At 34.3% G+C, this 13,703-nt stretch overlaps 1 protein-coding gene across 2 annotated transcripts; it reads left to right on the top strand.

Moving 5' to 3' along the window:
- The first annotated feature begins 1,676 nt into the window (after window positions 1-1,676).
- Window positions 1,677-6,062, top strand: LOC116025145. 2 transcript variants are annotated; one of them, XM_031266257.1, is made up of 5 exons: window positions 1,677-1,928; window positions 3,004-3,397; window positions 4,064-4,177; window positions 4,270-5,153; window positions 5,515-6,062. In XM_031266257.1, exons 2-5 carry the CDS (start codon window positions 3,083-3,085, stop codon window positions 5,705-5,707), a joined length of 1,506 nt encoding a protein of 501 aa, XP_031122117.1. In that variant the 5' UTR covers window positions 1,677-1,928; window positions 3,004-3,082; the 3' UTR covers window positions 5,708-6,062. The 2 variants fall into 2 exon arrangements, with proteins under 2 accessions (XP_031122117.1, XP_031122116.1); XM_031266256.1 differs by having other exon boundaries at window positions 2,997-3,397.
- Window positions 6,063-13,703: the final 7,641 nt, after the last annotated feature.

The raw sequence follows: 13,703 nt of genomic DNA, 5'->3' as shown, positions 1-13,703 counted from the left end.
TTTGCATTTATTTTTCTTTTGTAACTACATTTATCCTCATATGGTTTTTATTCTTTTAAAGCTTGTGCCCAAAGACATTTGCCTGATGTTACTACATGCACTATTACATGGTTTTCAATTACAATTACATCACAAATAACAATGGTAATTATATATATGTATTTGTTACATTAATTGCTTTAATTTTATCAAATATTTATGGATATTATTTCTTATACACTTTTTTATAATTGCGATGTAGAAAATTCCAAATTGCATGCATCGACATTTAATGCAACATTTAACAACAACGGCGATTTTGCTTCATGCCCCCACATACGGAATAGAAGTATCCCTTGAAAACATGTGCTTCACTACCAGAGCTTCTGATTTCATGAAAGATCATGGTTTAAATCTTGGAGATGTTGTTGTATTTAGACATATTGATTTTTTTACTTTTGAAACATTTCTCTACTCCGCCAACGGCAATAAAAAAAAAGGGAGCGCAATCATCAGGGCCAATACTTAACTTCCCGTCTTTGTGAGAGCGGTATCATCACGTAATAAATTATCATATACGAATTATATATTTTACTACAAATATTAACTCATCTTTTTCATTTTGTGCTAGACCAAATACGGGTCAACGCAAGGTCCGCTCTACTACCATCTTTTTTCATTTAATCAAATAAATGCATGGCATTCTCTCTATTTTAAATTGTCTACACGATCCGCGGTAAGTAACATTATACATTTTAAATTGTCTACACGATCCGCGGTAAGTAACATTATACATTGTACCTTGTCTACACGATCCGCGGTAAGTAACATTATACATTGTACCTTATACTTCTTTCAACATTATCTTTATTTCACTAATTTTTTTTTTCACATTTGTAGCCTACGAGATTATCTCGATAATTTTTTTTTTCACATTTGTAGCCTACGAGATTATCTCGATTCCTTTTTTTTTCACATTTGTAGCCTACGAGATTATCTCGATTCCTTTTTTTTTCACATTTGTAGCCTACGAGATTATCTCGATTCCTTAGTATCGCAGACGTGTTCAGTGAGCCTCTTAAAATTATAGTAGGACATAGAAAAAATGAAATCAACTTTCAACCAGTATGGTTCACCGAACAGTGGGAAGAAATTACGTCGCATTTTCAAATAGCACGAACAGATGATGTGATCTTATTCAATGTAGCAGACACTGTTATACAAATGTTGGTTATTAGTAACTGTCATGTTGAAAATATTTATCCGTAGTCGGTTAAATATTACATTCGTGACAATCTGTATGGTGAACTTAACCGTTTAAATAGCACCGGATGAAGTTTTCATCAATTTATGTTTATCATTATTATTATTTAATAATTTTTATCTTTTAATTAACTTACTAAATTATTATCATCTATCAATAATTATAAATATATTCAAAATCATTATTAATTAATAATTAATCATGTCTAATCAATAATTAATCATGCCTAATAATTATATATATATTCAAAATCATATCTAATCATGCCTAATAATTATTTTCATGATATTGAATTATATACTAAACTTTAGTGATTTAGTCCAACCCATACGTGGAATCAAACATTGAAACCATTAACTAAAAAAAAAAAAACTCCTAAGGTAAAATGGACTCCTTAGTCCAACTTATATTAATGTAGAGTCGGGCTCCCCAATGTCACTTTACTCTATTTCGGGTCCAATTCCCATGCAAGACAATGATCCAGTGTCCAAATCCAGCAGCGTCCGGGGAAAGCACCCAATTCCTACACATTTTATATAGTACAACGGAGAAAAACTTGTATGCCCACACGTGGAGGAGGCGGAAGCCGTCAGCCCAATTTCTCAAACCTTTTCTTCTCCGCTAGTCGATCACTGTTCTCGTTTCATCCTTGTTCCACTCCATTTTGAAGCTCTCCATAATCTGGGTAAATTTTCTGCCCCTTCATAATTTCCTATTTCTCAATTTTATTTTTATTTGTTAAGATTTTGATAATTCCGCTAGGTTGCGATGTTTTGCAAAAGGGGTTTTCTCCACTTCATCTTGATTTTGTGTTAATCATGATAAATGTTGCTAATGCAGTTTTCCCAGTAATTGGGCAGTTTTTACTGTCTTGAAATATTTGTATTTCTTGTTGAGTACTGCAATTTGCTCTCATACGCCTAAGTATTGCGAAGTATATTAGTTTGATCTGAGTGTATAGATAAAGTTAAGTTAGCTCCGAATAGAAATGTGTAAAAAGAGTGTTGCGAACTGAGAAGCTTGTAACATTAACATGAAATGATAATATTTTGTAATGGGGTACTATTCTGTCCTTTTCCATTAAATATTGGCCTGTCTTTGTAACTTCATCTAAGTAATCTTTGTAAGTTGTAACTGTGCTTAAATGTGATTGAGATTAATTGGGGGAATTTTAACTAAAGTATGGGAATCTGTATTGATAGAGAGTGACTGACACAAATCATTTCCATTTTTTTTACTCTTTGAAACTATAAATTTTCATTTGCCTTCAAGGAGTATTTTTGAATACTAAGATTACATCTGATGTGTAAGTGGGCTATGCATAATATTACCTAATTGACTAATTGAGAGAGAATGAGGAAGTGGGTTGCAAAAGTATAGTGGTTCTTTAGTTCCAGGGCAGGGGCTAAATAATCTGCTTCACTAATAACGCATTTGGTTCACAGTAGCTTCACTAATAACGGATTTGGTTCACAGGATGAAATTTGGGGGAATAGGAATGTTATTTCCTTCTCCCAAATACTTTCTACTGAACCAGTGAGCTAATCCCGTGCGGGCAAGAATAGCTATTTCCTAACAAGTGGAGTAGATGAGGAATAAAATAGGAATTTTATTTCATTGTTTGTTTAGAATAGGAATGTTCTCTAGTCTTTTAGATACCTTTACTTTTGTCATTTTCCCTGTTCCTTTGCTTTTTTATTTTGAAGCACCCTCGTTTGAGAGTGCATCTAAGGTGCTGTCTATCCTTTTCAAGACAACAGGTCTGGTGATGGTTATACAGAAAACAGGAAGTTTAGAAAGAAAGGGCAATCTATCAGTCAGCTAAATACAAATAAATCAATGAAGATGAACAATAGCGTAGTCTCTGCTTTTGCTACTGCTCCTGCCACTGATGAAGTGGAAGAAAAAAAAGCTTCAAATAGAATCTCTGGTTTTATTTTCCTGTGTAATGGAAGGACAAAACCAGAGTGTTACCGGTATCGTGTGTTTGGGCTTCCGTTGAGTAAGACGGCTATTGTGGAGAAGATTAAAACAGGCACAAAGCTTTTCTTGTTTGACTTTGAGTCAAAGCATTTGTATGGTGTTTATGAGGCAACTTCCAATGGAAGGGTAGGGGTGGAGCCTCTTGCTTTTGGAGGCAAATTTCCAGCGCAGGTACTTTCTTTTTCCTGCTATGGTTAATTTTCTATGTATTATCTTTTAGAAAAACTTTAAATGATTTGAAGGAAGGTTTTAGACTTCTCTAGGTGGAAGCTCACTGCTTAAACAGTGATCTAGAATTGCTGCTAGCCGTTCTTTCCTTATGTTGATGTCATCCGGATGTTTTCTATATAGTTTACAATGAAACAGAACCTCTATTAACACATGCTGATCACTAACATGAAGAAGCTAAGCAAAGATTTTAAGTCCTTTGGCATAAGGGCCTTAGTATACTTACACTTGCTGTGTGTGCCTGTATGAAGAGGTGGCTATTCATAGCATTATCCCTCATGCATTTTTATTTTATTTTTGGGAATAATGTACATTTGTTCCGCTGTGATTTTTGTATTATAGATGCCATGTTGAGTGAGGATGGTAAGAGCCTCAAGCCAAAAAAAATCTAGATTCTCTGATTCATAATTTTGCCCAAAAAAATTCAGTAATTTGTTGCTTAATCCTTTGAAAGTTTATCATAATTTATGTAGTCATGTAGTTCCTGATTTTTTATTTCTTTTTCTCTCTAGTTAAGTATATTGATCTGTCACGTTTCTAGCATAGTTAGCTTTGGAGAATGGAAAACAAGAATTAACAACAGTTGTGATTGGTTGCTGTCATGTCTAGGTACAATTTAGAATTTATAAGGGATGTCTTCCATTACATGAGACAGCTTTCAAACGTGCGATAAAAGATAACTACAAGGGCATCAAGTTTGAACAAGAACTTGATGAACAGCAAGTAAGCAATTACATTATCTTTTTGTGATGAAAAACTAAGATACATCTTAATCGCTTGAGTTGTTCAGTAACTGACAACTTTCTGTGGAACAGGTCAGTAATCTATTATCATTGTTTCGTCCTCTTTCTGAATCATCTTCATCACCTGTGCCCAATCCATTGGCAAATATTTGCTCACCTTTGCCAAATATGGGCCCTCCACATGTCATTCACCCCTTGGCAATGAAACAGCAAGTTAAGCACTCAATAAAGCTACCCTTTGGGGAAGATCCATATGTGCCCAAAATTCACCAAGGTCATGTTCAAAACATCCAAAGTTCACAGCATAGGTGGCAGGGGAGCATGCCTATCACAGATCGTGTCCATTTAGCCATTGGACATCCAGGATTTGCTGCTCCCAGTGGCCAGTATTATACTGCAGATTCTCAACATGTTACAGCTTCCTATTATCCGAATTATACTGCAAAACCAAATGTCACAGCTCCCATTCACCAGTATTACACTGCAGACGTTCAAAAACCAAATATTGCGGCTCCTAGTCACCCATATCATACTACAGATTCTCAACAACAAAATTTCAATATTTCCAGTTACCCATATTATATGGGAGGTTTTCAACAACTAGATAATACAACTTCATGTCACCCATATTATACAGCAGATTCTCAACAACTAAATGCTACAGCTCTCAGTCATCAATACTATCCTACAGATCCTCTAAAACAAACTGTTGCTGCACCTAGTCACCCATCTTGTACTGCAGATTCACAACAGTTAAATGCAACAGCTCACATTCAGCAATATTTTTCTACAGATTCTCAACAACTAAATGCAGAAGCAACTAGTCATCCATGTTACACTGCAGAGTCTCAACAACCAAATGTAGAAGCACCTAGTCAACCATATTATACTGCAAATTATCATCAACCGCATGTCATTGATGGTGCTGCACAGTTGAGACAGGATACTTATTTCGGGTACATTTTCTTCATTTCCTTTTGAACTATTTTGTCTTCTCTTTTTTTTTTTTTTTTGTTTGTTTTTGTTTTGGTTGGTGTATGTGTCTCTATTTGTGTTTTTGGGAGATGTGGAGGAAGTTTAAAATTTTGCAAATTAGATTATTGCCAACTGCCTGCTGTGAATGTATATAGCAGACCATTGGAAAAATTCTTTTTGAATTATTTGTAATTAGAAACTTAAAATCTATGTAATCAGTTGTGAATTCAATTTTTAGTTCAAAGTTTATTGATTTTTTTTTCCTAAGTATTTAACAATTCTAGAAAAGCAAAATGTAGAAATCAGAGTGATGTTGTTTAGTTGCTGCTTTGATTGGTACAGGTCAATGCAAGTGGCAGATCCACAGGATCAACTAATGGGATCACAATACTATCCACAATTGCCCCAACAGATGCATCAACCAAGTGCTGTTGCATACAACTCTTACTCCATGCCCTCAGCACCTTATGGATCTTTAGTAACTCAGCCAGAAGCTCCTCAAGCAACGGGGCACAATCTAAATGCTCCCACCTAGACCTATTGTTAGTTAGTAGGTGCAAATCATGCAATCAGCTCATAATATGTTTTTTGAGGAAGGCACTGAACATGACCGGGAATCAGTGTCATCCACTTGTTAAGTTTGCATGAAAAATGTTACCTTTTCTTTAGGAAACAGTTCTAACTCTGCCCAAAATTGCGACTGGAAAATGCAAAGTAAGAATGAGAACCAGTTGATAGTTTTGCGGATTTGCCCCCACTGGCGTCTTGAGTAGCCCAAATATTTGATTTTGAATATGGTTGTTCAACTTTATTATGGGGTTTTTCTTAAGGGCTTATTAAGGTCTATGACTGCACTCTGATCATTAGTTACATGGTTTTTTATTATGGTATGCATCAATTTCTCCTGTTTGCCACCTTACCATTGTTTTGCAGAGAGCCAGAGACATCCGCCGGATTTTCAGATAACACTGAAGCTTTTCATGTTATAATCACAAAGCTTGCAATCCAACAAGCACAAGTGTAGGTAAATATCACTTCCAATTTTATGGTTTATACTGTACCTGTGAAAGTTTATTTTTTGGGTCCACTCTTTTGTCCCCAGAGGAGACACCACTCTGTAGTGGTTGACCTCTTGACCTTTGTGGTTGACTGCAACCAAAGACATCATAAAGGAGCAAATTACAACAAAAGATTTCTTTGCCTTTGGCCTTTGCACAAGCCAAAGTCTCTACTTTTGAGATGGTGGACAATGTTATATGATTTCTTTTTTTTTTAACAAAATTTTTTACTATCTGACATGATTTTACATGACTAATAAGTGTAATTAATGAATTAAAAAAACTAGAGGACTTGTCCCACCTTCTGGTCTCTAGGACAATCCCAAAAGGGAGCATGATTTTGTGATATTTTTGTTCTTTTTCACTCCATCACTGTATCCACCCTGTAATGGGATAGAATGATCTCCAGAGACTCCACCTTAAGTTGTCATGCATTGAAGTAAGACATTTCAATCAAATTTCTATTGCCATGATGGTTGATGTAGTATATGCTCTAATAAATAAAATTATGTGATTTAGTTGGTGGGATCTACATCTATGTGTAAAAAAGAGAATAAAATTATACAGGAATTTTCCTAAATGAGTTTACAATATTCTCTATTTCTGTTACTAAATTTTCTCTCTTATTTGTTTTTATCTCATGGCAAATTCCCCGGTGAGATCGTGAATTTGGGTCTTAAGGTATATATGCTTATTAGTAATATTATTTCCTACAAACTGTCTATCACAGTTTTGATATAAAATATTACATTTATGCTATAAAGTATTATATATAATGCTTAAAATATTAATTATATATGCAATTCTACTATGTTATTACTTTCTTTCCTATACATTGTCTGTTATAATTTTTTTTAATAAAGTAGTACATTTATGCTATAAACTATTATATATAAATCTTAAAGTATTGATAATTTCTGCAATTATGTTATGTTATTACTTTATTTCTCGATAAAGTACTACATTTATGATATAAAGTGTTATAACTTTTTTTTTTTAAGATATGATCCGTCTCATAGATTTGAGACCTGTGAGAGTTGTGAGAGTTGAGACGGTCTCACAAGAGACTAATCATTATCTCATAATATTTTAATGCTCTTAACAATGCAACATTATTTGTAGGCCAAAGCCTACAATAGACCAACTGACTTTTTACTCTATTTCTTTCAACTAACTTCTTTAACAAAATTTTCATTCTGTAAGGCCAAACACAAATTCGTCTAACAAATTTGTTACTTTTAATGAGTTCATATCAAACTTACAAACCCCCAAACAGAAACTTTTAACATATCAATTAAGCTCCTTTTCAATTATCATCTGATATACATACATTAAGTTTGGAATGAATCAAATCTACTTGGAGTTGTTGACCAAACCAAGCATGAGTGTACGTACAAAAAATAAAACTCCCGGCCCGGTCCCATCACATTTCATGGGAGGAAAAAACGAATATAAAAAATGTTGTAACTCAGTTGCTGGCTAGACCTTTGCCACTAGTGAGACTCAATTTCGGATCATTATTCTCAAACTTTATCCTTCTGACCAACTGAGCTTCCCATACAGGTAACTTAATTTATTGAATTAATTAGACCATGTTATGTTAAAAAGTGAAACAAGTAGTAATACTCCAAAACATATATGATTTTGATTGGTTATTCATAAAGTGCATGTAATTATTATCTTCAATATAGTTTAGTAAAGAATCAAAGTAATTATTTGCTATTTCTGAATTCAAAAAAATGGGGGTAATAATCATTTCAATTCTTTCTGGCCTTAAATACATGTAATATTTTTGTATAAACTATGACCCGACATATAATTTTGGTTTATTTAACAATTTTTCTTACATTTATTCAACATATATGCTCAATTTTTTATGTGTTTAGTTCGGTTAACGAGACTTGACTGAAGTTATTTTTAATTCAATTTTTTTATAATATTAAGTTTAGTATTAATATACAAAATTTATATATTTAGAAACTACACTAAAAGTACTATCAAACACAAAAAAAAAAAATCAAATTTAAAAACAAGTAAAAAATAATAAAGAAAATAAACTAAGAAGAAAGAGTTGGTTTGACCAATAAATAGTAAGTAGGACTGATAAGATGAAACAAAGTGAGTAGTAGTTAAATAGTATGTAGTACTAGAATGCTTAAAACACACAAATTTAAAATAAAATAAAATAAAAGATATTTAATTTTTTGTACTATATTAGTGTCTACATATCGTAAAATAAATTTAATATAGTCCAACTATGACAGATTTTTGCTCCAAAGTTCTCTATAAAGAATATTTTAGAATTTTGGCTTTGAATTTTGATGTAGTAGGTAATAATTAGGTGCAAAAAGGTAGATTTGGGTAAAGTAATGCTTCCTAAAAGCATTGCATGCACACTAATAAATTCACTACTTTTTTGCAAATCTTATAAAGTTTGTCTAGTCTATTACTATTGAGGGTGCGTTTGGTAACCCAGAAAATAATTTTTGGACTTTTGGTGTTTGGCAACATCCGAAAAATGTGGTCAACTAAAAATGATTTCCGTTGACCACGGAAAATAAGCATTTTTTTTGGAAAATAGCTCCAGGCGAGTCGTCCCTCTCCAATCCGGCGGAAATCAGAGCAGGTTTTGTGTGTTTTTTCAAAATAATAATAATAAATATTATTAATTTATATATTTTTATATTTTAAATAAAATAATATAAATATATAATTATACATTTTCCACTCATTTCCCGGAAAATGAACTAAACACACAAAGACAGTTTTCTAGAATGCAACGAAACACTGGAAATGAAACCGTTTTTCGGAAAATAACTCATTTTCCATAAAATAATTTCCAGAAGTGATTTTCCTGCTTTCCAAACACACCCTGAGTGTCAATTGTACCATAGATAGAGTAACTGCGATAAAAAAAAAAAGGTGAAGTAAGACTATTTTGTTTATATATAGAGCAAATAGCCATTTTGATCTACTGACTATAGGGGTCCTATTAATTGCAATTCACAACTTTCAAAATTGTTAATTTCGTACCTTAACTATTCAATTTTTATCAATTTCGGTCACTCCGGCCAAATTTCGCCGGAAAATCCTATACCCTAAAATATTGAGGGTATTTTCATCATTTCACGTCTCTTTTCTTCTTCTCCGGTGGCAGTGTTATCTCTACGTCATGAAGTTTCAGCTCAACCACCAGCCACCACCTTCATGCCCTTTCTCCTTCCTCCATCTGCCACTACGAAGAAAGAAGTAGCAGCCACGACCTCCCTCTTCCGTTGTCAACGACGGCACGCAACAACTAGCGAGGAGCAGCATTAGAGCCTCCTCTATTTTTCGGTGAACTCGGCAGCAGCAGGCGGGCTTGGCAGCACCGTGAACCCTGTTTGCTCTCTGTTTTTGGCGGCGGCAACTTGTGGTCTTCATTGGCAGTTCTCTCTGACGCGAACAGATTCCCTGCAAGCAAGGCAGCGACGACGCCCCTCCTTCGCGTAGTAGTGGCGGCAACTTGTGTCATGCCGTAGAGATAACACCGCCGTTGAGGAAAAAGAAGAAAAGATAGGATTCGCCAGAGAAGAAGGAAAGAGACGTGAAATGACTAAAATACCCTCATTATTTTAGGGTTTAGGATTTTCTGGCGAAATTTGGCCGGAGTGACCGAAATTGAATAGTTAATGTACAAAATTAATAGTTTTGAAAATCGTTGATTGCAATTAACAGGACCCCTTAGTCAGTAGACCTAAATGACAATTTGCTCTCTATATATATATATTTTTTGAAAACGGATCAAGTTTTCACGTGCTTAGGAGTGAACGTGTAAACTCGCAAAAGTACATGCATTGTGCAAACTACAAAAGAAATTATAAAAATAAACTTAATTTTTTTAAATAAAACTAGTATTTTCACCCGTGTGATGCACGAAATAGATTTGTTATAATATATTAGGAATATTTGGATCGATATATAATTATATAAATTATAACATCAAATGTTATATAGTGCAATTGAAGATATGTTTTGGGTCGATTGACCGTAGATCGTTGATATTCTCAAATTCAGTGTTCTGAAATAAGTGTATAAATACAATATATAGATAATTTGCATTGCATTATATATCATTAATTTAATTACTTGTCGGTTAGTTATTGCAAGATCTTAAGATACACTTATATTTTGATATTTAGTAAGTATAACTATATTAGAGAAAAATTCATCTGGGAGTAATGGGATAATCAGTTGAGTGATGGTTGGTTGACCGTAGAGCGTTGATATTCTCTGGACAAATCACTGTTGGAAAAAAATAGCATAAAATGACATTTTAGTACGTGGCTATATTGTGGTACAAATATATGTGGAGTCCATTTTCGATTTGGGTCGGGTCAAAGTAGATTCGAGTTCTTCGTAGTTAGACGAAAAGAGTGATATATTGTATGCTCAAAACGGATAATGGGTGAATGAGAAATTGGTTCACAAAGTTGACCAATTTTAGTTAGAAAAATTAAGAGAAAAAGCTTTCAAGTAGCTTTTGTCCCACATTGGTTTGGGAAGTGGTTTGCACAACTACTTATACAAGAGTCTTTCTAAGGCTTATTGAATTGTATAACATAAAGGCTCTCTCTCGCGCGCAGAGGTTGCAAATCAAATAAAAAAGTGAACTTGAAAACGCTTGACTCATGTGCGCCAACACCTGCAAGCACGAGTGTCGTTCAGAAAATTGGCTGGTCGTGCGGGTTGAATTATGAAAGAAAATATTTTAATGTATTACGAATAGTAATTTTAATCTAGAATTGTATTACGAATAGGAATGTACAATATTTTACTGTACAATTGTATTACGAATAGGAATTGTATTAACATATTTTAAAATATTACGCAAACCTTAACATTATAGGAGTGTTTTGGGCAGGAAGTTAAAGTTGAGAATATTTTTTTTATTAATAGTATAGATTGCACTGTAGAGGAATATATGCACTGTATTATTACGACTAGAAATTTTAATCTAGAATTGTATTACGAATAGGAACATACAATATTTTAATGTACAATTGTATTACGAATAGGAATTGTATTAACATATTTTAAAATGTTACGCAAACCTTAATAGTATAGGAGTGTTTTGGGCGGAAAGTTAAAGTTGAGGATATTATTTTTATTAATAGTATAGATTGCGTTGCAGGGAAATATATGTACTGTATTATTACGATTAGTAATTTTAATCTAGAATTGTATTGCGAATAGGAACGTACAATATTTTAATGTACAATTATATTACGAATAGGAATTGTATTAACATATTTTAAAATATTACGCAAACCTCAACAGTATAGGAGTGTTTTGGGCGGGAAGTTAAAGTTTAGGATATTGTTTTTATTAATAGTATAGATTGCACTGCAGGGGAATATATGTACTGTATTATTACTATTAGTAATTTTAATCTAGAATTTTATTACGAATAGTTATTGTATTAACATATTTTAAAATATTACGCAAACCTTATTAACAGTATAGGAGTGTTTTGGGCGGGAAGTTAAAGTTAAGGATATTGTTTTTATTAATAGTATAGAAGTATAGATTTTAAAATAGTACGCAAACCTAAACAATATAGAAGTGTTTTGGGCGGGAAGTTAAAGTTGAGGATATTGTTTTTATTAATAGTATAGATTTTTGATTTGATGTGTCTTGTTTATGAGTTTTAAGATGGTTGCTTATCTTTGATTAAGGTGGAAAAGGTTTGCACAATTTCATCCACACTCTAATAATTAGTGCACTTTTAGAATTTGTGAGTTACACTTTTCTTATGTGAACTCTTTAAAGTTTTGAAGTGCACTTTTTTTTTTTGTGGAAGTAGGAGGATGATATCCAGGATCAATAGCTGATCCTCACAATATTGGAGTTCCCCAGAAGCCCTAGTTCATTGTCACGAAGCAGTTTCTCAATGTCTCTAGGCGGCTCATTAATCCACTTGAAGACCTCGGTTTGATCACGGCTTCTCTTTGTCAAGCCATCCGCTACTTTGTTTTGTTCCCTTGGTATATAGCTCAGTTTAATCTCCCATTGTCTCGCCTTCAAACCTCTGCAGATATCTACAATATTCCTTGTCAGGCCTTCATTCACGTCGCTTCCGTTTATGAGGTTGACGGCTTTGGCGCAATCTGATTCAGCTTCCACTCTTCTGTACCCCAACTCCCATGCCTTCTGCAGCCCTGTGAGCACCCCCAAAGTTCTGCTTCTAATGGCGTGCATATACCAATATTGCTTGTAAAAGCTCTCACAAAGCTCGCGTCCGAATTACGGAAGACTCCTCCGCACATAGCGTGACGAGTGTTGTCCACGCATGCATCTGTGTTGATTTTGATCCAGCCCCTCTCTGGTGGCTTCCAAGGTTTGCACCGGTTCGCATTTCTCTGCTGTCTTTCCGCTGGTCCATTTGTCTTTGCTAGCACTCCTTCGATCTCCTTAAACTGTGTGTGAAGCCAGGTTATTTTGTCTCTCAACTCCTTGTCGTTCCCATTGAAAACGAAGTTGTTCCTCCATTTCCATATCCACCAGATTGTAATAGCGAATCTTGCACTCTTCTGTTTCTTCTTTTGACTGCCCATCGTACCTGTTAAGTTAAAGGTTAGCCATCTATCAAAATCCATAAGATTCGACATACCTGTATTTTCGTCGATTCTGATGTTGCTCCAGACTTCCGCAGCTGCCGGGCACTTCCTGACTGTGTGTTCTACGTCTTCTGTTTCCGCACCACATATAGCACATTGCTCATCCGGCGTGAAACCTCTCTTTTTCCGCTCCACGTTGCACATGATTCTCCCATGCTTGACGAGCCATAGGAACGATCGGATTCTGTTGGGGACTCGTAGCTTCCATATGTTCTTCCAACCTTCCTCTTCCTCGCTGTTATTTCCCTGCGTGATCAACTCATAGGCTGATTTAGTGGTTATCTTGCCATCTGAGGTTAGCCCCCATCCCATTCTGTCCGGTTTTCCTGCGTCATTCAATTTCCTGAGGCTGAAGTGCACTTTTAAATATCATATTATGTACATTTAAGTTTTTCTTTGAAATTTACTTTTTGAATTTTTGAGTTTTCTTTCTGCCCCGGCCGGTGGGGAAGGGACTCACAAACAAGCCATTGAAGGGAGGTAGGTTTAGACCAAGTCAGAGCAAGCTACCTTTATGTATCATAAGGTACATTTTTGTAGTTTGTATGGTGCATTTTTGAGTTTGCACCTGATACAACCCATATATATGTAGATTATTTATTGGAAGACTAAATTGTGAAAAGTATAATTTAATTATTTTTAAGTGAAATAAATAATTGTTAGTGAAAATTGTAATTTATGTCCTTCAATAATATACCAATTATCAATGTCATCCTTGAATTATTAGTGGTGTCTTCAATTTTCAAAGCGATACATATATTGCCCTCCCAAGTGTAAATGTTGCCCCTCAATTTTCAAAACGTTACATATATTG

Source organism: Ipomoea triloba, chromosome 7 (assembly GCF_003576645.1).
Source record: "Ipomoea triloba cultivar NCNSP0323 chromosome 7, ASM357664v1".
NCBI lineage: Eukaryota > Viridiplantae > Streptophyta > Magnoliopsida > Solanales > Convolvulaceae > Ipomoea > Ipomoea triloba.
This window is presented reverse-complemented; position numbering and strand designations above follow the sequence as displayed.